Source organism: Falco peregrinus, chromosome Z (assembly GCF_023634155.1).
Source record: "Falco peregrinus isolate bFalPer1 chromosome Z, bFalPer1.pri, whole genome shotgun sequence".
Lineage (NCBI taxonomy): Eukaryota > Metazoa > Chordata > Aves > Falconiformes > Falconidae > Falco > Falco peregrinus.
This window is the reverse complement of record NC_073739.1, coordinates 1,945,843-1,967,556: the sequence shown is the minus strand read 5'-3', so window position 1 is coordinate 1,967,556 and position 21,714 is coordinate 1,945,843. Positions and strand designations below refer to the sequence as shown.

The 21,714-nt window shown below is 46.4% G+C and overlaps 2 protein-coding genes across 3 annotated transcripts in view; one reads left to right on the top strand and one right to left on the bottom strand.

Annotated features, from left to right (window-relative positions):
• Nucleotides 1-8,038: 8,038 nt before the first annotated feature.
• RPS23 (ribosomal protein S23) lies at nucleotides 8,039-10,662 on the top strand. Its single transcript, XM_055790481.1, has 4 exons — nucleotides 8,039-8,299; nucleotides 8,600-8,759; nucleotides 9,364-9,484; nucleotides 10,462-10,662. Exons 1-4 carry the CDS (start codon nucleotides 8,296-8,298, stop codon nucleotides 10,606-10,608), a joined length of 432 nt encoding a protein of 143 aa, XP_055646456.1. The 5' UTR covers nucleotides 8,039-8,295; the 3' UTR covers nucleotides 10,609-10,662.
• Nucleotides 10,663-15,036: 4,374 nt separating this feature from the next.
• Nucleotides 15,037-21,714, bottom strand: part of ATG10 (autophagy related 10) — a 90,047-nt gene continuing 83,369 nt past the window's right edge. The window contains exon 8 of one of the 2 annotated variants that reach the window (XM_055790480.1): nucleotides 15,037-15,618. In XM_055790480.1, the coding sequence (XP_055646455.1) occupies nucleotides 15,591-15,618 (28 nt within the window). In that variant the 3' untranslated portion in view covers nucleotides 15,037-15,590. Of the gene's footprint in view, nucleotides 15,622-21,714 lie in introns of both variants that reach the window. The other variant, XM_055790479.1, reaches the window with a different exon arrangement.

The window sequence follows — 21,714 nt, the reverse complement described above, 5'->3', positions numbered from 1 at the left end:
TACTTCACTGATTAAGATCTCCTGTCTGTTGCATTCCAGATATAAGATAAAGATAGGGGCTTTAGCATTGTAATTACTAAAAAGGATTTACCATCTTAATTAATTTCTCCTCCAGTGGTACACAGAGTATTCGCTACTTAGAAATCTATCAACAGCTTGTCCTCAGTAGTACTGCTTCTTTCCAATTTAAGGAGGAGTCCAGATACTTAAGTGAGAATCCCAGCTTGAAAAATGAGATAAGGGAACGCAGTGATAAACAAGTACCAGTTGAAAATAATGTCTAAATTTTACGTGATGCACCAGAAATGTATGATGCTAAATTTAGAATAATTACACCAGTACAGAGATGTGGCTCAGCTGAAAATTTTAAGCGGCCCTGGGAACAGGCAGAACCGTCACACACTCTTCTAAAAACTGTGAAGCCACTAATGTCACTATCCTGTTAAACATTTCAGTACTCCTGACCCATAGGCCCTCCTAAATAAGTGGGGAGGAAAAGGCACAGAGAGGCTTTTTGATGATGCCTTGAGATTTCATTCACACACTGCTATTTTCTAAGTGTTATTCAACAGCATGGGAGCAAAAGCTAAGAAATAAAAACGCTGAAATACAAACCAGTATGGCACAAATGAACAAATAATGTGTCCTTTGAGGGCAGAGAAAGTGAGAGAAAGTAGTGTAAACAACACGTGGCAGGCAACAGCTAAAGTCAGTACCCGCTTAATCCAAGATAATGTCTTGTAGTCCATTGTGTGACAACAGAATGTATCTTTATTTGTACTTCCAGCCTGTGTGTTTCCACGGTGCTATCAATTTCTAGAGGGAACCTGCCTTCTTAGACCACTGTTTCAGATAGTCAAAGAGGGGAAAAGTACATGTCAATTTGCTCAGAAACAAAGGCAGAAAACCAAGAAAACATGTAACATCAAACTGTAAACAGACGTTAAACCAGTGTACTGACCTTCTCACTATACACTAGTCCTATGGGTGCTGATAGCAATTCACTCACCAGCAGTCATCATCTGAAATAATGCTAGAAGTAAAGAGCATGAAGAAAAATCTTCCCTTACCTCTTGACACCGTGGTGGTGCATCTCACCCCCTCCCCTGAGCTCTATAATCACAGGAATCCCTGTTGGGCCTTGGACTCTGTGTAATGAGTTAGGCAGTTAAGTGTCCCTTGACCGTACCAGCAGCTCTTGCATGGCTGAGTTGGCAAACTGCACTGGCTGTACCAGAAACATCCCTTATCTCAACACCAACACCACCTGCTAGCCTTGGAACATTCCTTATCTGGACCATAACATCCTATAACAAGCCTGGGAACAGTCTTGATTACGACTCCAAGTGGCATGATACCACCATCAATGGATTTTTTTTTTTAAAATGCATTAATTACCAACTCAGATTGCAGCCAGGACAGAACATTACTGATAATGAAAGCCAATCATCCCCAACCCCATAAAAAGCAGTCCTAAGTGAGGCACTTTGAGCTGTCCTGGACTGCAGCAAGCTGCAGCCAGCATCTCCTTCTGTGTGGGACATCTCTCAGAACTTGCGAACTCCCAAGTCTGCAATATTAAGGTGACCAAGCCCAAAAGCTGATGATGGTGCCTGGGCTGATCTTCCCGCTTCATGAGGCTCCACCCTTTGTCTGTTGAGAAATGCAAAGGCATTTGACGTGAGTATTTCACTGCTCTCAAGGGGAATTTTTAACAGGTATAGCTTTGTACATGTGTCTCTGAACATCTGTTCCTTTGTGTCTGTGTGTGTGTGTTGTGTGAATTGATTTAGGTACCTCATATTAAGTATATGTATCATCTTTTTTGCATCCACAGGTAAGCTGCTTTTATAATTTAAATTAAACCCATTTGATGCACTTTGTAAATGATAAATGAGTCAATGATTAAGCGCTGCTAAAATCCTACGAACTACCTCTAAACTCCAAAAAAACCTTAAGAGATCCTTGAGACATAAAGCATTGACTTACCTCTGAGACTAGGATCGGATCTAGCTGCACCTAAACTCTATTAAGAGTTTAGAAAGCAAGAGAGTCCACTCTGAACCTCGTGACTCAGCAGGACGGTCTCCCTTACCCTTCTGAGTTTTTAGTTGCTATGTAAATCATTCCAACTTAATTTTAATTTTGATTCTTCTTTGTGTGATTTGATTTATTTGTGTAATAGATGACAGAGTGAACCTTACTACCAAACTCTGTGAAGTCACACTCCCACAAATTCCTACAAGAACTGTTTCACTCATACCTTTGATGGCAATTCTTTAGATGACTTAACATAAACCACTAGTTTGTGACAGACACTTGCTAATAATAGTAATACTAATAACAGCAATAATAGTATTAAATATTCTCTATGCAATATACAGTTCTTAAGTATGTTGAGATACGTATTTGTTCTCAAATATGTTGCTTTTTAAGAGGTTCAAGCATAAGCAGACTCACACAGTATCTAAAAAGAAATTAGATGTGTTGAAAGCAAAGAATCACCCTAAGCACTTAGTTCATTCTGGCGAAGAATGATGACAAAACCACCTCCACATTACTAAGTTCAAAACAAAAACTTGAATGGAGCCTTACATGCAGTAGTCCTGGCAAGGGATTGATTAGATGTGCTTTTGTGACTCCATTGATGAATCGCTGTTGTACATTTCCCTGTTTTTCACTGCAATCAGCTAAACAAAGCTTGCTCGGCCACATGCTTCAACTACATACATACACAGTGGAAAAAGGGTGAAGAGAGGATCATAAGCAAAGCCCCCACACTGTTTTGTCGAACACAGGAGGTTACATTCAGCTCCACAAAGGCACCCAGTGAACCTCCTGCAGGGCAAAGTCAATGGGAAGTCAACAGTTCTGTTCATGTCCTACAAGATGAGCTATGGTAGTCTGAAAGTGGCCAATATTCCAAACAAGAGGACTAGAATGCTGTTTATCATCTTTCCCCCACCCTCTGGCAATAAGTTTTTGCATGTGATTAATGCAAGATTCATCCTTTGATGATAAAGCGGCTATCACTTAGTTTTTTACTTAGTACAGTGGCAGTTCAGACATTTTCATCACCAGGGAGGAGGCACAGATCTTACTGTACTTTAAACACTTCTCTTTTTTTTGGATCTACCTTGCAGAAAAGGTAGTTAAAAAAGCAGCTGGCAATTATATTCAGCTCAAGGATTCACAGTTTTCTGAGGTTTCTGAAGCAAACAATCAAGCTGACAGGCTAGCCTGTCAGTATTTCTGGCATCCCACACATCCTCAAATGTGTCACCACAGTCCAGCAGACCCCCTGTGACACGAGATGATTGCATACACATTGATGGACACCCCAAGATGACAGCTGTTTTGCTTGATGCTGCAACGATCACACACACACTGAGCTTGAGTGCAACTAATGAGACTGCAGACATACTTTTAACCAGGGATAATTTATCTCTTTGACAAGACAATGGTACTATTTATTTTCAACAGTTTATACTTACCTTCAGGTGACATATCTGGTCACCATGAACTGTGCAGCTTTCTAAAATAAATGTCTTAACCAAAGTACGAGGTATCAGCCACTGTATGACATATTAGCACTGAGTGTATCATTACTATTACTTTAAGACATGCATTGCTCCTCTAATTCAGATGCATTCACAATGCCCTGACAATGCAACAGAAGCATGGGCAGAAAACTGGCCTTAACACACAGGAAAAGGTTGTCTCAGGTGCAACAAAATCCTCTCTGGGCAACCGATTTGCCCATAGGCCTTTCAGCCTTCACCTCCACCACGCTGGTCGGGATGATACAAAACTTAATCCTGTTACAACTTTCTTTCCAGCCTCCCTTCCACTCCCAACCCCAAATGATGCCAATCCTATCCCGAGAAACATCCACACAGGCTCCCGGCCCTGCTGCAGCTAGTCTGGAAAGAGACTGAATCAAGAATGAAGCTTCTCATTCCTGGTTTACCTTGGGGAGGGGGGGGGGGGGGGGGGGGATAGGATGGGGATGGGCAATGGGGGGTAAAGGGCCCACACACCAAAAAAACCCCAAACCCCCTCACCCCCCCCAAAAAAAAAAATTAAAAAAAACCAAAACGAAACAAAAAAACCAAAACAAAACAAAACAAAAAAAACAGAAAAGCTCAGGCTGCGTTACAAGGTACGTCTGCCACTGAGGAAGAGGGCCCACTCCCCTGGAGATAGGCCGTGGGCCTGTCTATCTCCACTCCCCTGAAGAACAGCACTGTGGCAGCCGGAGGGCCCGCTCTGTTTTACACCCATCGGCATTCTTAAGGCACTTTCCCTTCAACTGAGGGAAACCCACAGGCTCTGAGGTACCAGGCGAGGCGGTCAAAGCCCTGACTCCCCCTCCGCTTTTTGTTCAACCTCCTTGTTGTTCTCCCCGCTGGAAGAGGCCCGTTTCAGGCCTTTCAGGCGCTGGCAGAGGGGGCTGCGCTGAGGGACCCCCGGAGCTGCGGGAGCAGGCGGCGGGCAGGCCGGGGCCGAGGCTCAGGGGCGGCAGGCGGGGCCCGGGGCGCCCAGAATGGCGGCGGGCGGCGGGTGGCTGCCGCCCCGGGCGGGCAGGGGCAGCGGGCCGCGGGCGGGCGGGGGGGAGCGGGCGGCGGGCCGGGGCAGCGGGCGGGGGGAGCGGGCGGCGCTGGCTGCAGAGCTCGGTCCCGGAGCCCCGCCTGTTGGGGCTTTTGTTTTACAGCCCTGCGTGGCGTCTGGGGACAGATTTCACAGGGAACGCTGGAGATCGGATTATACCGGGAGTTTTAAGATAAATGGTGGGATTTAGGGTGGATTTATCTGCTCGGCCAACCGAAACATTTAATTTTAGAAGCGCTTATGTAACAGTGCCGGTGTCCTCCAAGGAAAACATCCCGTTACCGCCCAGCTGCCGGCGGCCCTCTCGGGGCCGTGCCCCGCGGAGTCGCTGATGTGGGGTATTGCACTGCAGACCCCCGGCCGGGGCGAGGAGGGACCCCCGAGCGCAGGGCCTGGCGGCTGCCCGTGCAGCACGGGCTGCAGAGCCCGGCGAGGCTCCTGCGGCCGGGAGCGGGGCCACGGGCAGGCTGGGTGGCAGGGACAGGGGCTGCTGCCGGGGGTCCCGCTGGCTCCGCCGGCACACGGAGTTGAGGAAGCAAAGCGGCCCAGCTCCGGGGTCCGGCAACGTGTCAGCACCCCCTGGTCCAGAGCGGCACGAACATAGCGGCCCTTGCTCCCAGCAGCAGGTGCCTGAACTCCATCGAGGTAAATAACCTGCATCCGGAGCCAATAAAGTTAATTGTCCCAGTGTAACTGCTGGGAAATGCGCTCTGGGGAGCGGAGAACTACTGCGATTGATCTGCGGGTTAGTAAGCACAGGCTGCGAAACGATGGAGCTCCAATTTTCCAACCTGAGGCTAATTCAACAGACTCAGGGGCAGCTCCTCCGCTGTACGTATGCGTGTGAATTTACTAGAGTGAGTCTCGGTTGCCAGCCTTCCTTGACTTTATTCTTACATGCTATTTCAATTAAATCATACGGTGGTTTTTAGCAGTCCAGTTGCTGCTAAATTCCAGGAAAATTACAACGTTCTGGTTGCTGGTTTTGGTTGGAAGGATCACCTTGTTGGAGACACTGCTGGAGTTCAAGGCTGTCAGTTGGCCAGTGTTTCTCTGCTGGCCTTGTAGAAGGGCAGGAAGGGGAGACCAGGTTCCCAAGTCCCTTTTGTGCAAGTCAAAGCACTGACAGACATTTTCATTTGATAATGTTTGTATGTCTTTCTGTGTCATACTAAATGGTTTGTTTATACAAATATATCCCCTGCATGTTATTAAGTGCTGGATGAGATGTCTGAGTGAACATTTTTGCCATGGATGACACCTAACTAAACCTGAGCACTTCCCTTTGTTATTCAATAAACCAATACTGATTTCAAAGAACATGGTGAAATGAGGAAAACCTGTCATAACAGAAGTGTCCCAAAGTCCTCCTAAAGTTTAAAAAGTAACAGCAAAACCTACAGCAGCAGCATCTCAAATCACCTTTCCTAGATCTTCAGGCCTTAGTGAATATTTGTGCACCAAATGCTGTAGTTTCTTTCAGTATGTTCACCTTACATTTTCAATATATATATCAAACATATATCAAATAATAGATATTATCAATTTCCTTCCTAGTCAGCTTTGAAGCATTCCTAGTATTAAGATTGTAAAGCAAAACTGTAGCATTTTTACAAGATTAACTTCCCTATTCTTAAAATTAGTAGCGATTGCATTTTCCTCATTAGAATTGCATCTTCTAAAGAGCTGCTTTTCATAATACTAATGTTTCCTCCTGAAACTGTTGCTGGGTTTTCTGGGTTTTATTCGTTGGTTCATGGGAGGGTGTTAAATTATTTAATGGGGTTTTATTATTTATTCTATCCAGATTGAATGTAAAAACACCCCTGCATAAACACACAAAGTATGTATTTTGTATTTAAGTTGTAAACACAAGCTTATTAAAGATACATTTAGTTACTAATGTTACTAAAGATACATTTAGATCTGATTACTGCCCCTTCATAGTAATTCCAAAATGTGAAAGTTCATGACGTTTTCTTTTAGGGAGTGGACTGCTTCAATGAGGCAGCTGTGACTGTTCAGTTGGCATCTGCAGATTGCTGGTTTCGCAGTGTGGACAAACGGTACCTTTCAAAATTAATAAATGTTTCTTTTGAGAGGATTTGATACACCAGAAGGCTGCACCGCTGTTCAGCGAGACCTGGGCAGGCCAGAGAGTTGGGTGGGGAGGAACCTCATGATGTTCAACAAAGGCAAGAGTAGGGTCCTACCCCTGGGGAGGGACAGCCCCGTGCACCAGCACCGGCTGGGGCTGACCTGCTGGGGGGCAGCTCTGCAGAGCAGGACCCGGGAGTGCTGGTGGGCAGCAAGTTGCCCATGAGCCAGCAGTGTGCCCGTGTGGCCAAGGTGGCCAGTGGGATCCTGGGGGGCACGAGGAGGAGCGGGGCCAGCAGGCTGAGGGAGGTGACCCTCCCCCTCTGCTCCGCCCTGGTGAGGCCGCATCTGGAGCGTGTGCCCAGTGCTGGGCTGCCCAGTTCACCAGAGACATGGAACTGCTGGAGAGGGTCCAGCAGAAGCTACGAAGCTGATGAGGGGCCAGAGCATCTCCCTTACGAGGACAGGCTGAGAGAGCTGGGCCTGTGTAGCCTGGAGGAGACCGAGAGGGGATCTCACCGATGTCTACAGATGTCTTAAGAGCGAGTGTCAGTAGGACAGGGCCAGGCTCTTTTCAGCGGTGCCCAGTGACAGGACAAGGGGCAACGGGCACAAACTGCAGCCCAGGCAGTTCCACCTGAATACGAGGAAGAACTTCTTTGCCTTGGCGGTGGCAGAGCGCTGGCACAGGCTGCCCAGAGAGGCCGTGCAGGCTCCTTCTCTGGGGACATTCCAACCTGCGGATGCGATCCTGTGCAACCTGCTCTAGGTGACCTGCTTCAGCAGGGGTTGGACTGGGTGATCTCCAGAGGTCCCTCCCAACCCCAGCCCCTCTGTGATTCTGTGATTTTACTCTGGTGCAGATCCATTGGAAGACTTGGGGGCAATGTAGTCATTTAAGTCAAAAGCTGGAAGTAAGAATTCCTGGCTCTGCTCAGCTACTATTAGAACTCGTTGCTATCTTCCTCGCTCACCCTAAATACCGGAGGTTTCTGCTTTTGCTCGCGTTGTCAGCAGCCCGGCAGGCGCCTGCTGCCTACGTCCGAGCAGCGGCGGGGCCTGGCGAGCTGCGGGCACAGCGCGGCAGGGGGAAGGGGCCGCCCCAGCTGCAGGCGAAGCCGCTCTCCGCACAACAGGGGCGATGCCGCCGTGCTCCGCGCTCCTCAGACTGCTCCGTGCCCGCCCCACGCCGGGCAGCCACCCTCCACGTCCGTGGAGCACGGGAAACCCGGGCGCTGCGGGGCAGGGCCGCACCGCGCCGGCTGCCGAGGCCCGCCCCACCCCGGCCGGCCGCGGCCCCCGCGCCGCTCCGCCCCCTCAGCCGCGGGAGGCGGCCTGCGCGCCGCCTGCCCCCCTGCCCGGCCGGGCCGGCAGCCCCCGCTGACGCCGCACCGGAACGGAACGGAGGACGAGCCGCCGCCGGCGCCGAGGCGCTGCGGCCGCCAGGGAGCCGGGCCGGGGCCGGGGCCGGGCTGCGTTCCCGTCAGGCGCGGCGCGGGCAGCCCGCGGCGGGGCCTTCCGGCCGCAGCTAAGCGGCGCGCGGGGGCGGCGCCTGCCCCTTTCGCTCCGCGCCGCCGTGAGGGAAGCATGGGTGAGCTGCGGCGGGGCCGGGCCGGGCCGCGCCGGGCCGGGGGGCGCCCCTCGGGGCCGCCCGCGCCGCCCTGCCCGCCTGCCCCGCCGGCGCTGCGCGCTCACGGCGCCGGGCCCAGCGGTTCCGGGGAGCGCCGCGGCCGGGCCTGGCTGCGCCCCGTCCCCGCGCACGCGGCGGGGCGGGGGGGGGAGGGAGGGAGGGATGGAGGGAGGGGGGGCCGCTGGGCCGCCTGCCGGGGCCGGGCTGGGGGGCTGCGGCGGCGGGAGCGACCCCCTCATCCCCCTCCGCCCCGTTCCGCAGGGAAGTGCCGAGGGCTCCGCACCGCCCGGAAGCTGCGCAGCCACCGCCGCGACCAGAAGTGGCACGACAAGCAGTACAAGAAGGCGCATCTGGGCACGGCGCTGAAGGCCAACCCCTTCGGCGGCGCTTCCCACGCCAAGGGCATCGTCCTGGAGAAAGTGTGGGTAGAGCCCGGGGGCTGGGGAGGTGCCCCTGGGGTTTTGCTGCCTGCAACGTGCCACGTTTCCATTAGCTTCCTGATGCTTGGTTGGAAACGTGGTTTATTTTTTCCAGATGCCTGTGCGGAAGGGTTTTTTTTCTTATACACGTATCGCTGAAAATTCTTATTTAGAAGCAAAAGAATAAAAATAGTATTTACCTCAGGTTAGGATTTGGAGGGAGGGAGAAACGTTGTGTGTGTGCTTTGTGGCAAAGACCTCATCTTATTTTCTGCCCTTTTTTTTTTTCCCATTTCATAATTTATAAGCTTTATTGGGACATTGCCAGGGCTCCAAAGTGTTTCTCTTCTCCCTTTCCACTCCCCCCCCTTCAGGTTTTAATTTATTGAATTAGCATGTGTCTGTAGGTGATAGTAAGTTTTTACTCGGCTTGGGAACTGTGGGTTTATATATTGAGTAGCTAAATAAATAGCTAATAGGTTTTGGTTTTGAAGTATAGATCAAACTTGCATGTAACAGAGTAGTCGGGTGATTTTTGGTGGTGTAATGAGTATCTGCTAGTTCATCAAACTGATTTTTGCTAACTTCCATGTACTTCCATTTTAGTGGAGTAGAAGCTAAACAGCCCAACTCTGCCATCCGAAAATGTGTTAGAGTCCAGCTGATTAAGAACGGCAAAAAAATAACAGCTTTTGTTCCCAACGATGGTTGCCTGAACTTCATTGAGGTAATTTTCAAGAATTAATCTATAAAAAGTTACATGTCAGGGGGGAAAAAAAAACACGTAATTGACAGATTTAAGGGGTGGTTTGGTTGTCTAAAAGTGAGAGTGAGTCCATTCCCAGTGTGCACTAAGCCAGTCTTGCACGCTGAGAGAGGTTCTGTTCTGTTACTGAGTGTGGATGCTAGCAAACAGTGCTGGTATACTGCAGTACAAACACTGTATGTAAAACCTTACCGCAGTTTCCTTGCCCAGAGAGCAACTCCATATAGATGATTTGCTACGCATCCACATATCCATTACCTATCTTGCTACTACGCACGCTCTGAGGAAGGGTCTTTTAGTGGGCCCTGGGTCTTCCCTTTTGAGGGTGTGATTTTTAGTATTATAATGAGGAGAGTTCACTTCTAGGGCAAGGCTGAAGACCATAAGAGCTAACTATAACATAAACAGGGTAGCCTGAGTGCACGTGACTTGCATCACAAAGGTAGGGTGTTCTTTGCTTTTCTCTCCTGAATCTGACTCCCTTCACTGGAAGTCCCTTCATTCAGCATTCTTGACAACTATAGAGGGTCAGCTTGACGTGAACTGTGCACGTTTAGTTAAGCACTGAGTCAAAGTTCAAGAATTCGGGAGTTCTAGACAACAATTGGACAAGGGTTCATGGCATTCTGCACCATGTGTATCTTAAAGCTGTAGCTGCAGAGGCAGATGACAAACACCAGAGATGTTTTTGTACTTACCAGAATCCTTAGTAAAGTTCTCAGCCATGCTGCTGCAAGCTAAATGACATCTCGGCTGATGCTTCCAAACACTGAAGAGGTAATAGTCCTTTATCCATGTGTATATATCAGTAGCCTTCAGTATTTCTACACTTTGCTTAAGGAAGTCTATGGTGCGGCTCAAATTTAACGTTGCCCATTTCAGAGTTATGTACAGGTTTAATATTTACACCTTTGTAATTACATGGTCTTTTGTTGCAGGAAAACGATGAAGTTCTGGTTGCTGGTTTTGGTCGGAAGGGTCATGCTGTTGGTGACATTCCTGGAGTTCGCTTCAAGGTTGTCAAAGTAGCCAATGTCTCTCTGTTGGCCTTGTACAAGGGCAAGAAGGAGAGACCAAGATCATAAATTTAGATGGAATTAGCCGAGAATGTCAATAAATTTCTTGACTGGAAAAACTTTCATGTTTGTTAAGGCGTACTGTTTTTTAATTTGTATCTGCAAGTGACATGCCTCAGATGTTGGCATGTAGTCTTTTGCTGTTGGCAGCTGGCTTTCCCTTCTGTATGAAATGCTTTGCAGTTGAATGACAAAAGAGAGCCAGAGCATCTGTATAACCAGCAGGTAGGCTTGAAAAGCACTTGTGTTTCCAAATTTACCTTTCTGTTGTGTGGAGCCATACAGCTGTCTGCTGGGAACCTCAGAGTTACTTCATGGAATGGAGGGGGTGTTACAGTGCTTTGCGGACCATCCCCAGTCAGCAGCACCTTCATGAATGCTTCTTCAGCTTATTAACTAGAGTAGTGACTGTCCCGCTGTTGGGATGGATTGGTAGATCCTTCTAAGGCCTCTGTCCCCTCACAAACCCTTCTTCCTGCAAATGTCATGAAAAGGGCCCCATGAAACAATTTCTGGGCTGTGAGGCTGCCAGTTGTGCAGAGCTGTAAGGCTACTGAAGCTTGGGTCCTAGTGTGGCACTGTAACACAGCTGATGGGGCCCTGACCCAAGAAAGTACGCTGCATTGTAGAAATGAAAGGTCTCCAGTATTTCCTCCGTTGCCTACATAGTTTCTGAGGGCTGGAGTGCTGTAAGCATGGAGGAAGAGAGCACCGTCACCCTGCCACATGGTCCGGTACAGAGCGGACAAGTATTACGCGCACCAAAAACGGCAGTGGGCTAACTACTGCTTTGGGGTCATACAGTCTTAAATAATCTGGAGGGGCTGCACCATCACAAACCTGTATCGTGAGGGGTGGCTGCTCTGCAGTGGAAGGTGTTAGAGAGCAAGTTCCCTGCCACACCTTGCAGTGTTTCCTTGTTCTTGTCGGTGTGGGGGAGTGGGTACTTCTTACTGGATGTTAATACAACACAGAGGGAATGTAAGTCTTTCAATGAAAATATGTCAGGGAGTAAGATAGAGAACTAACCTCGGATCTACTGTGACCTTGTAGTCATTCAAAATACTATGTTTTAATGAGGCAATTCCAGTTTTATAAAATGCCACGGTACAAAGAAAGAACCAATTAGTTTTCAGGACTACAGAATAACAACTTATCCTTTGGATACTACATAGTTAACTGTTGCATAACTATGTGAAGGAGGATGTTTGTTGGGTAGTTTGTTGCTTGGTTTTTTCAAAGCCTGAAGTACAATGTATTACTCTTGGTTTTGCCTGTCCAGCGGCTGAGCACAGATACTGTTTGGGAGAAGTTCATATTAACTAATAAATAATGCAATTCAGAACTTAATTAACTCAAATCTTTTTTAGAAGAGACAGATGCCTAGTGTAGCTGGAATTGTATCTTCAGTAGTCATGTCACTCATAAAGCTGCTCTTGTAGGAACTGAAATTAAATTTCTTACTACTAAGTCTGGCCAAAAGATTCTAATGTTTCTCTGGGACTATTAAATTCATCAGGAATCAAAACATTTCCTCAGGCAAGTTGGGAGGAGGCATTGCATGAATTTTAATGCATATTTTGGAAATCAGCCTTCCTCAAATTGAAAATGGTCACTGTAAATGTTGAAAATGGTATTTATTCATGGTATTCAAATGACAGCAGTTACGGTGCCTAGTGTGAAGATGGGCAATGGCATGTGACACAATCAGATTTAGGTCCCAAAGGGGTTATTAAACCATTTGCCTCATCTCGCCTCTGTCCCGCACAGCCAGTAGAACATCACCCAGCTGATTTCCTCTTGAGTGCAAATTAAGTCTGAACTTGGGTGAGTCTGCCTGATTTGAAGACACCCGTTTTCTTTCAGTGCATTTCAGCTGTTACCGTTCACCTGCTGTGTGCTGAGTTGAGCATGTCTTTCAGTAGGGCTTTTTGGCTTTCTTTGCTAGATTAGAAATAACTTTTAAATAGTTCAATTCTTTTTACTTTCCAAAGATGTCTGCACCATAATCAAGCTATTTGAAAAACTGAAGTATTTCATCAGTTCTTATCTTGGCATTTTTCCCCTCTCTACTGTCCAGTTTTTCAACATCGCTTTAAAATTTGACTAATACAGAACTAATAGAGAATTACAGAAGAGAACATCAACCAAGAAGCCAACATGCCCCTCTGTATCAGCCTCTGAATCGTTGCCACCAGATCTTCCACTCTCTGATACTTGTACTCATGTATTTTATCTTGAATTTGGCTCCCAAAAGTACATTTTGCACAAAGCTTATAGGGTTCTTTGGTTAGAGCTACCTTATGCAACAAAACCTCAAAATACTTACTAGGCTGAAGTGAAAGAGTGTAAACAATTCCCCCATTATAATCACAATTCATCTGTGTGTTGACCCAAAAGGCTCTGCTTTGATTAGTATTCAGTAATTTATATTACAAATGGGAGTTAAATTTAAGAACAGATTGGGAATCTTTACTACTGGGTATTTTGTAGTTTAGTCATCTGGCAATTTGTGAGATTTGGATTCAAATCCTTCACATTCAGGCACAGAAGCAACACTGAACTTGGGCTTCCCTTATCCTGCAAATGTGGCAGCCCCGGTCGTAATGAAATATGCTTTTGCTGCAGCCCCGTCCCAGCTTTATGGGGGAACTCTGGAAAATCTGCTCTCTGCAATCCCAGAATTAAGACTCCTTCTGTTGGAATCTCACTTAAATACCCTTTTAAGGTTTTCAGAGGGAGGCCTCCACGCTTTGACGAACAGTGTGAATGCGCGTCACCTGTAGCGCACTTCACTCAGCACCTCAGCGGGCAAGCGAGGAGGCTGGGTGACCATGCACCAGCTATCCCCGCAGCCCCCTGGGGTACCCATTATAATTTTTATTTTTACTGTACTTCATTTTCCTAGACCTTCTGTTTTCTTGGCTAGTGGAGAGTTAACAGCTCGTAGTTTTTTTTTCTTCCGTGCAACCATATGCATGTACTGGATGTATTCTCTTTTCACTCAAAATGCTATGCGGATGCATTTTGAGGATCTTCTACACCTGCCCAGTATTTCTTACAGCTTCACTGACTCAAAGCTACTGTTTACGCATGGAAATTTCAACCAAGCTATTACATGCCCAGAAATTCCAGATATGTCCTTACCACGTCTGCTGTGGCTCTGCCTAATGCTTCTGTGAAACTTGGAATAGATACGCAGCGATCAGAGGTAGCGCACAGTAGAGATGTGTGCATATTTTGCTACAAAGTGTCTGAAACCCAGCCTTTGTCTAGCAGCAGAACAATGTAAGTAAAGTATACAGCCAGGTTTGAAAGAAGTACAGCTGTATTTACTAATAATAAACATCAAACCAACAGCAGGTACACACATGTGAGAGAAATCAGATGCAAAATTACATGTAAGACTGCTAGAACATCACCAATTTTTTTTCAGGTGATCCCCGATTACAGTAAGACCAGAAGCTACTGGATGAGCAAACCCGAACACTGAAATAATGACTCACAGCTTGCAGATCTGACAGCAGTTGCTGGTGGAAGAGGCAGATCCCAGTCAGCTAGTTTAATCTAGAAATCATGGTCTTATGTATGCAAATGTTATCCTACAGACCTGCTGGTGTTAGGATTTCAGCTCAATTTCTACAAGAGATACATGACTTCAACTAAAAAAATCAGCAGCTTTGGTCTCGTTATTCCAGCAAACCGAGTGTTTGGTTTTGTTACTTTGATTTGCTTGCCCTGCATAGCGAAAACTATTAGTAGGGCTGCCAGTAATACTCCTTCGAAAAAAAAGGAAGAGGACCATCGAAGTCCTCATGGTTCAAGTTGTTTTCGAATTGTGAAGTCAGTCTGGCAGCAGAGGAGATGAAGATTTACCCGGAGGTGAATGAAGCCAGACCAGCTTCCAAAAGTAGGGCATGGTGATGAGGGATCTTGCCACTAGATGCTGCTATCGGTACAACGAGGGGAAGAGCTGAAACAAAAGGTATAAGCCAAAAAAAGTTGTTTGTGGGGACTTCAGTAAAGGAAATCTTCAAAATGGGAAATTTCGCTTTTAACTGGGGTCAGTGAGTTCCTTTTAGGAAAACGGGATGGTTGCAGCCTTGTTGCCTTTGCGTACCTAAATGGTGCGTAGATGCTACATAGAAGCACAAGAGCTTATGGAGTAAATTCACCTGAAACCTTGTTAGATCAAAAACATGAAAGAGAAGAACACCAAGTCCTTATTACTCTACCAAGCCTGTAGCTATTTTACAGGTTTGGTTGAATTAGGGTTTGTTTTGGGGGTTTGTTTGTGGGGTTTTTTTTACACTTCTTGCAATGTAGCAGAAGTGAGACTGCTGTTAAGGCGAAGGGACAGTAATAGTTACCAGGAGTACGAGAACACACAGAACTGGGAGCAGAACCAGTGAAGCACAAAGTTATTAAAGACAGGCGCACATTTTGAATTGCGTTTTATTATTTGTTTTACAAGCACCTTTAGCACGTGACATCTAGTCAACACTCGGGTACCAGGATTCTTCTAGCAAACATGTCCATGGATTCTGTCAGCACCCAGGAATAACTTGTGTTATCTGGGCACTAGAAAAATGTCAAAGGGAGATGAGCCAAGCCAAACCCCATCAGTGTTAGAGGGGTTTTAAGCCTAACGAAGAAGCATTGAAACTACGTGTTACACAAACCAAATGGAGGGGAATCCACAGAGATCAGGGAAGACATGAACTTGTGCAGCAGACATGGCAGTCCATGTTTCTACTTCATTAGTGAAGCATATTAGTAAATACTAAAGCACTTGGCTAATCATATGAAGCTAACACCACTTGACTGCTGGATGCATGGGAATGAACCTTTACAAACCGTGAAGAAGCAATCAGACCTTTGGTGGAGTGAGACCTGGCTGGAACCCACCAAAATTCAGTTCAGGATTTTGATTTGGATCAGGTGCAAAGGAAAGAAGGATTAGTTCGTTTCCACAGTTTGACAAATCTTTTTCAGGCTATGCGCAGCCCATGTTCTCCCCTGCTGTCAAAACAAGAATTGATATTGATTACTTCACTATATTCAGCTCTCATTAACTAGGTCATCATTTACTGTTGTGAAAACAAGCATGCGAGTTGACTGAAGGAATGTTTCTTGTAGTAACCAAAACCAACCAACTACAGACCTTCTGGCAGACCAGATGGGGTTAAATTCTAACCCGATCACGCTGACACTTCACCACTTGTGAAGAGAGCTTGTTGTAACTGCCCTTGAAAGTGGCGTGGCATCAACCATGGCGCTTGCTCAGCAGAAGCAAAAATCATTCTGCTTTTGAAGGTGATGTATTCCAAAAGGGTCTGACCCAGCACCAGGGACTGTCTGTGGTGATGATGCAGGTGACTGTGGGTGAAAATCTTCTTACTGGGATTCCTCTCTATCTGTAGCCTAATTCCTAAGCAGCAACCAAGGGCGAAAGGAAGCCCCTGAACGGTCTCTCCCCCCATCTGGTCTCTGCTGATGAGGCTAATGGAGCATGGCTGCTGAGCCCAGCCGCGCACAGAGAAGCTGGCAGCTTAATCTCTTTAGACAGGGCTACCTCTTCCACCGTGCTGTACTAACAACATTACAGAAAAATAATACTACAGGAAAACATGTTGTTTTCTAACAGGCTTGAGGAAGAAGGTGTTCGAGGCGAAGCTCTGTAAATCCATTCTGTTTTCAAACACAGCAGTAAACCCCTCTCTTGCCTCGAGTTGAAATTCATCTTCAGTAGGTCACAGTTACAAGCTCTCAGGTGGAGAAGTGAAAGCTTCCTTGTGGTGCGGGGTTTTTTAAGACTCCAATGAAGTCTAGCACATAAAGGTAACAGGTGAGACACCTCCCTAATTCTTCTTGAGTAGTCAATACACGGTTAGTATTGCAGCTATGAACTTCAGGTATACTTGTTTTTTTTCTAGATGGTAACTTATTGCTAAGAAATGTTCTAAACTCCCTGAAATACTTTTAAAAGCCCCCATGTTACTAAAAATATGCACAAATATACATATATACACTGTTCTCTGAAAGAGAGCATTTTGAAGGAAATAACTGTAACTTCACAGATCAGAGGAAAGAGCAATCATTTTTGCTTTGTGCTGTAACAGAAATGCTATGTAATATAAATATAGATGTCCAAACAAATTCATTAAGCCACTGTCGTAGCAAATGGGAAAAAAAAAAAAAAAAAAAAGCTCTTGAAAAAATTTTGCTGAAATTCATGGAGTCAAAACAAGAATTGATATTGATTACTTCACTATATTCAGCTCTCATTAACTAGGTCATCATTTACTGTTGTGAAAACAAGCATGCGAGTTGACTGAAGGAATGTTTCTTGTAGTAACCAAAACCAACCAACTACAGACCTTCTGGCAGACCAGATGGGGGTTAAATTCTAACCCGATCACGCTGACACAAATGAGGGATTATGCAGGTAGCAATTGCCTTCCAAAGAGAGGCATGTTTTTGGCTTAGCTGAACACATAAAATTAATTCTTGCTGATTCTTGTAACCAAGGGCAGGTATGAGTCAGTTCTCTTAAAAAAAGAAGTCCCCAGAAGCAATGGTCCTCAATATGTCTTCCCAGATTAGCAAGGATGAATGACTGAGCAAATTTACAAAAACCGTTTGGAACTGGAAATTTTCTTTTCGGTAAACTGCAAGATTTCAGATAATGTACATAGCCAAAACCGAAGTTCAGATCTAAGACTCTCCAATAGATTTTCTAAATAAAATTATAGAACAGTGCTGCAATTAACTTGATTATGAAATAAAATAGCATTTTTGTACACAAACATTATGTATAAAATACCCTCTAAGTCCTTAAGGCACAAATGTAAGGAAATTAGATGCCTACCTCCCACTTCAGCTATCAGAAAGCATGTATCTAAACAGCGTTACCTCTCTCCATGATCCCAAGTATTTATGTTATCCCGCATTTGTTTCTCAATTTAAGCTTAGTGTACTCATACTAATGAGCTGAATTTTTACCTAGTGGTATTCTAGACAAATTTCAGGGAAACACTGATACTAATGATGACACTGCTCTGTTATTTCACTGTTTACGGTGTTAAATGGTTAAGAATTGTAGCAGGGCAGGACAACTGTCAATTTGCTTATCCATTCCATGCTCGTTATTATCACCATCGTGTCTCAGTAACTGTGGGAACAGGGTCAAGGCACTGAAGAGGAATTTGGAGGGGTGTTATCAGCAGGAAGGAAGCAAGACAGAGACAGCTTCAGAAACTGGGAACAACTTAAGTGTCCAGCCAAGTGAATGCATGGTTGTAAGATCCAGGAGGTAGGGTGACTGCTGAAAGAGGATGTCTAGGAGTTAAGAGTGTGTCTGCCATGTCACTGACACAGCAGTATCCCGCTGTGTGCGACCTTATGCTAGACAAGTGCCTAGGGCTGTCTCCCACAGAGGGAACTTTAAGTCTAGTACAACATGTAATGCCCTGTCCAAATACTTCTCGATCTTGTTTAGAAACGATAAATTAAGGTAGAAAGTAATGAGCTTTGAGACTTCTTCCATTTAAAAGAAAAGTATTTTTTCTATCTATATACAAATTCCACTTTTATTCTAATTCATGAAAAAAAGAAGGGAAGATTAAGGTGCAGTGGAAGGCTGATGAAGTGGAGAAAGTGACTGGAGTACATTCTCTCAGATTTGTTTAGGTCTGTTTTTGGTTTTTTTTCTGTCTGTAATTCCAATCTGTAAATTACACTGTCTGATGTACAGCATCCCATGGATGAGATGCTGACATTCGGAGCAGAGCAATGACATTTTACAGACTTGCAATAAGAAGTCTTGCCTAGAGTGAAGAAACCCAACTGGTCAATTAATATTGTTGTATCACAGTTCCTGTTTCCAAGACAGAAACAGCAAGAGCTGGTCTCCAAGAAATGCCTGTGAAACCATGCTTATAAAATTTGCACAGCAACAGCTTAGCAGTTGAATCCTCTCAGGGTCTAACTAGTATTGGAAATAATACTCAGTGCTGTTTCAGGCTCTTTTCTTCTCCGTTCTCAAGGAAGGTCTCGTCAAGTATATGAGAACACCAAAACCAGCTTTTCAGCTGTAAGTTATTCCAAAGACACTCTGTATTCAGGACTGTACTCTGTGATTTATATTGTTTAAAAGTGGAATTTCTTCTGTATATTTGACCCTCAGTGCAGTACAAAGTAACTTCTGTGTTGCTTGCGAAAATATGCATAACTGATCCTCAGATACACTGATATCTCAGTTCAGTACCGATGGCTTACAGGGGACAACTACATCAATCCTTTCTACTTCTCTAATCCGAGGTCAGGAGAAGCTAACTCAGACCTTGCTTTAAATAAAGCTACCTGAGGCCAGTTCTAAGTTACACCAGGAGTAAAGGTCCTAGGGGCTAGCCAGCACAGTGTCGGTGTGCCAATATGCCGCACAGAAGCAGCAGAAGCTGACACAGAGATGTCTAGCAATGCTGGGCAGCTGAGAAGGGCTGATTGATTTTACTCCTCTGTCCAGTGTATCAGAAATCACAGGATCACAGTATGGCCAGTGCTGGGAGGGACCTCCGGGGATCACCCAGTCCAACCCCTGCTGAAGCAGGTCACCTACAGCAGGTTGCACAGGATCGCATCCGCAGGTTGGAATGTCCCCAGAGAAGGAGCCTGCACGGCCTCTCTGGGCAGCCTGTGCCAGCGCTCTGCCACCGCCAAGGCAAAGAAGTTCTTCCTCGTATTCAGGTGGAACTGCCTGGGCTGCAGTTTGTGCCCGTTGCCCCTTGTCCTGTCACTGGGCACCACTGAAAAGAGCCTGGCCCTGTCCTACTGACACTCGCTCTTAAGACATCTGTAGACATCGGTGAGATCCCCTCTCGGTCTCCTCCAGGCTACACAGGCCCAGCTCTCTCAGCCTGTCCTCGTAAGGGAGATGCTCTGGCCCCTCATCAGCTTCGTAGCTTCTGCTGGACCCTCTCCAGCAGTTCCATGTCTCTGGTGAACTGGGCAGCCCAGCACTGGGCACACGCTCCAGATGCGGCCTCACCGGGCGGAGCAGAGGGGGAGGGTCACCTCCCTCCACCTGCTGGCCCCGCTCCTCCTCGTGCCCCCCAGGATCCCACTGGCCACCTTGGCCACACGGGCACACTGCTGGCTCATGGGCAACTTGCTGCCCACCAGCACTCCCGGGTCCTGCTCTGCAGAGCTGCCCCCCAGCAGGTCACCCCCAGCCGGTGCTGGTGCACGGGGCTGTCCCTCCCCAGGAGCAGGATCCCTCACTTGCCCCTGTTGAACATCATGAGCTCCTCTCTGCCCAACTCTCCAGCCCGCCCAGGTCTCGCTGAACGGCAGCGCAGGCCCCTGGTGTGTCAGCTGCTCCTCCAGATCTGTGTCATCAGGAACCTGCCGAGGGTGCCTCTGTCCCTTCACCCAGGTCACCGATGGGCAAGTTGAACAGGGCTGGACCCAGCACTGACCCCTGGGGAACACCGCCAGCTACAGGCCTCCAGCCAGGCTCTGTGCTGCTGGTCACAGCTCTCACCCCACTGTCTGAAGTGAAAATCACAGAGCAGGGATGAACACTTAACAACTCTTAAAATTCCTGTTACCTGGGGCTTTTTTGTTTTTCCTTCTCGTTAAGTTCTGTTACATTTGAAAATGGGCTACGGATGCAATTATCAAGCATACATTACCAAAGTGTTAAAAAAGGCAATGTAGTTGCTGGCATTGTACATGAACGGAAGGATGTCTTTTATAGATCTTACACAGAAAAATGACTTTTCAGATTGTTATGATCCAGAATTAGACAAATTATGTGTTTTCATTATTAATTCCAAATGGCTGGCAAAATAACTACATACCAATAGAATTTTAAAGACTGTATGGTATTTCAATTCACCAATAACACACGATGCAAGTTAAAAATATGCAACCAATAAAAATACCTAAAACCCCAGAATCTGAAACCCAATGCATTTCACATTTCCAGCTCTGATGTGGCATACATTAGACTCTGTATGGAAGTGACATATTGCTGAACATAAAAAGTAAGATTTGTAATTCCATCTCCACTGCTCAGGACTTGCGGTCTGTTTTATACTACAAATAAAATGTGATCTGAAAAGAATCCAAGACAACTTGTATGAAAGTTACTTCTAATCTGGTTTTCACTGATTGCACGACCATGCAATTTCTACTTGCCCAAAAATCAACAGCTGTCAGAGGAGGCTTGCATAAAGACTGCACGATAGGGACTAAACCTGAACAACTCCTAGTACAATGAGAAATATTAATTGACTACAACAGTAACTCTCACAGGGTATAGCAAAGCTTCCTTTGGAGGCAGTGAAGCACAGAAAAGCCAGATGTTCTCATACGCTAGCATTAGGCACCTTGAACTCTAGAACTGTACATGCTTAGTCAGATGTAGACTGCAAGGACTCTGTCTACAATCCTGATCCTGTTTGTTTCCTGAAGCATGATGTACACAAAATATCCTCAGGAAAGTATTATTCAGTCCTCGGATTGGGATATTCTGTGTGCGGTGTTGCACACGAGGGTGGTAGAGAAGGTGGTCCCTAGCTGAAGCAGTCTCAGCCCATACACTGATTGCCACAAGCTTAAACCACATCCTCCATGTATTTTGCTGTAAATATCCCCACAGATGGTGTAGATTTTCTAGAGCCGTGATTTTTAGTAGCTAAGTTCAGCAGACCCAAACCCAGCGTCTCGGCTCTGTATCAAGGAACCATAGGCTTGCGCATTTGCGTGGTCTTACTAAGGCCACAACCACAGCAAAACAGACGGCAGGAAATAAGTGACTTCAGGGGGCCAACGCAATCACAAGGGAGTTCAGGTCTTGGTGGTGCCTGAGAGTTTTAATTACAACTGCAACCAGCTCTTGGGTCTTCCACTGTAACCAGGCAAGTTCTTGCCAGAGAAACAACCAGGAACAGTCATCTTTCCACACTGCATTTCTTACCAGTCCGGAAGGATTCCTGTAATTGATTTCATCCCTAGGAAAATCTGCAGTAACTTTACAAGAGCTAGCCATCATCTGTCTTTCAGCTCAGAGGTCTGAAGTGGCAACATCAAACAGAAAAAACGCGATGA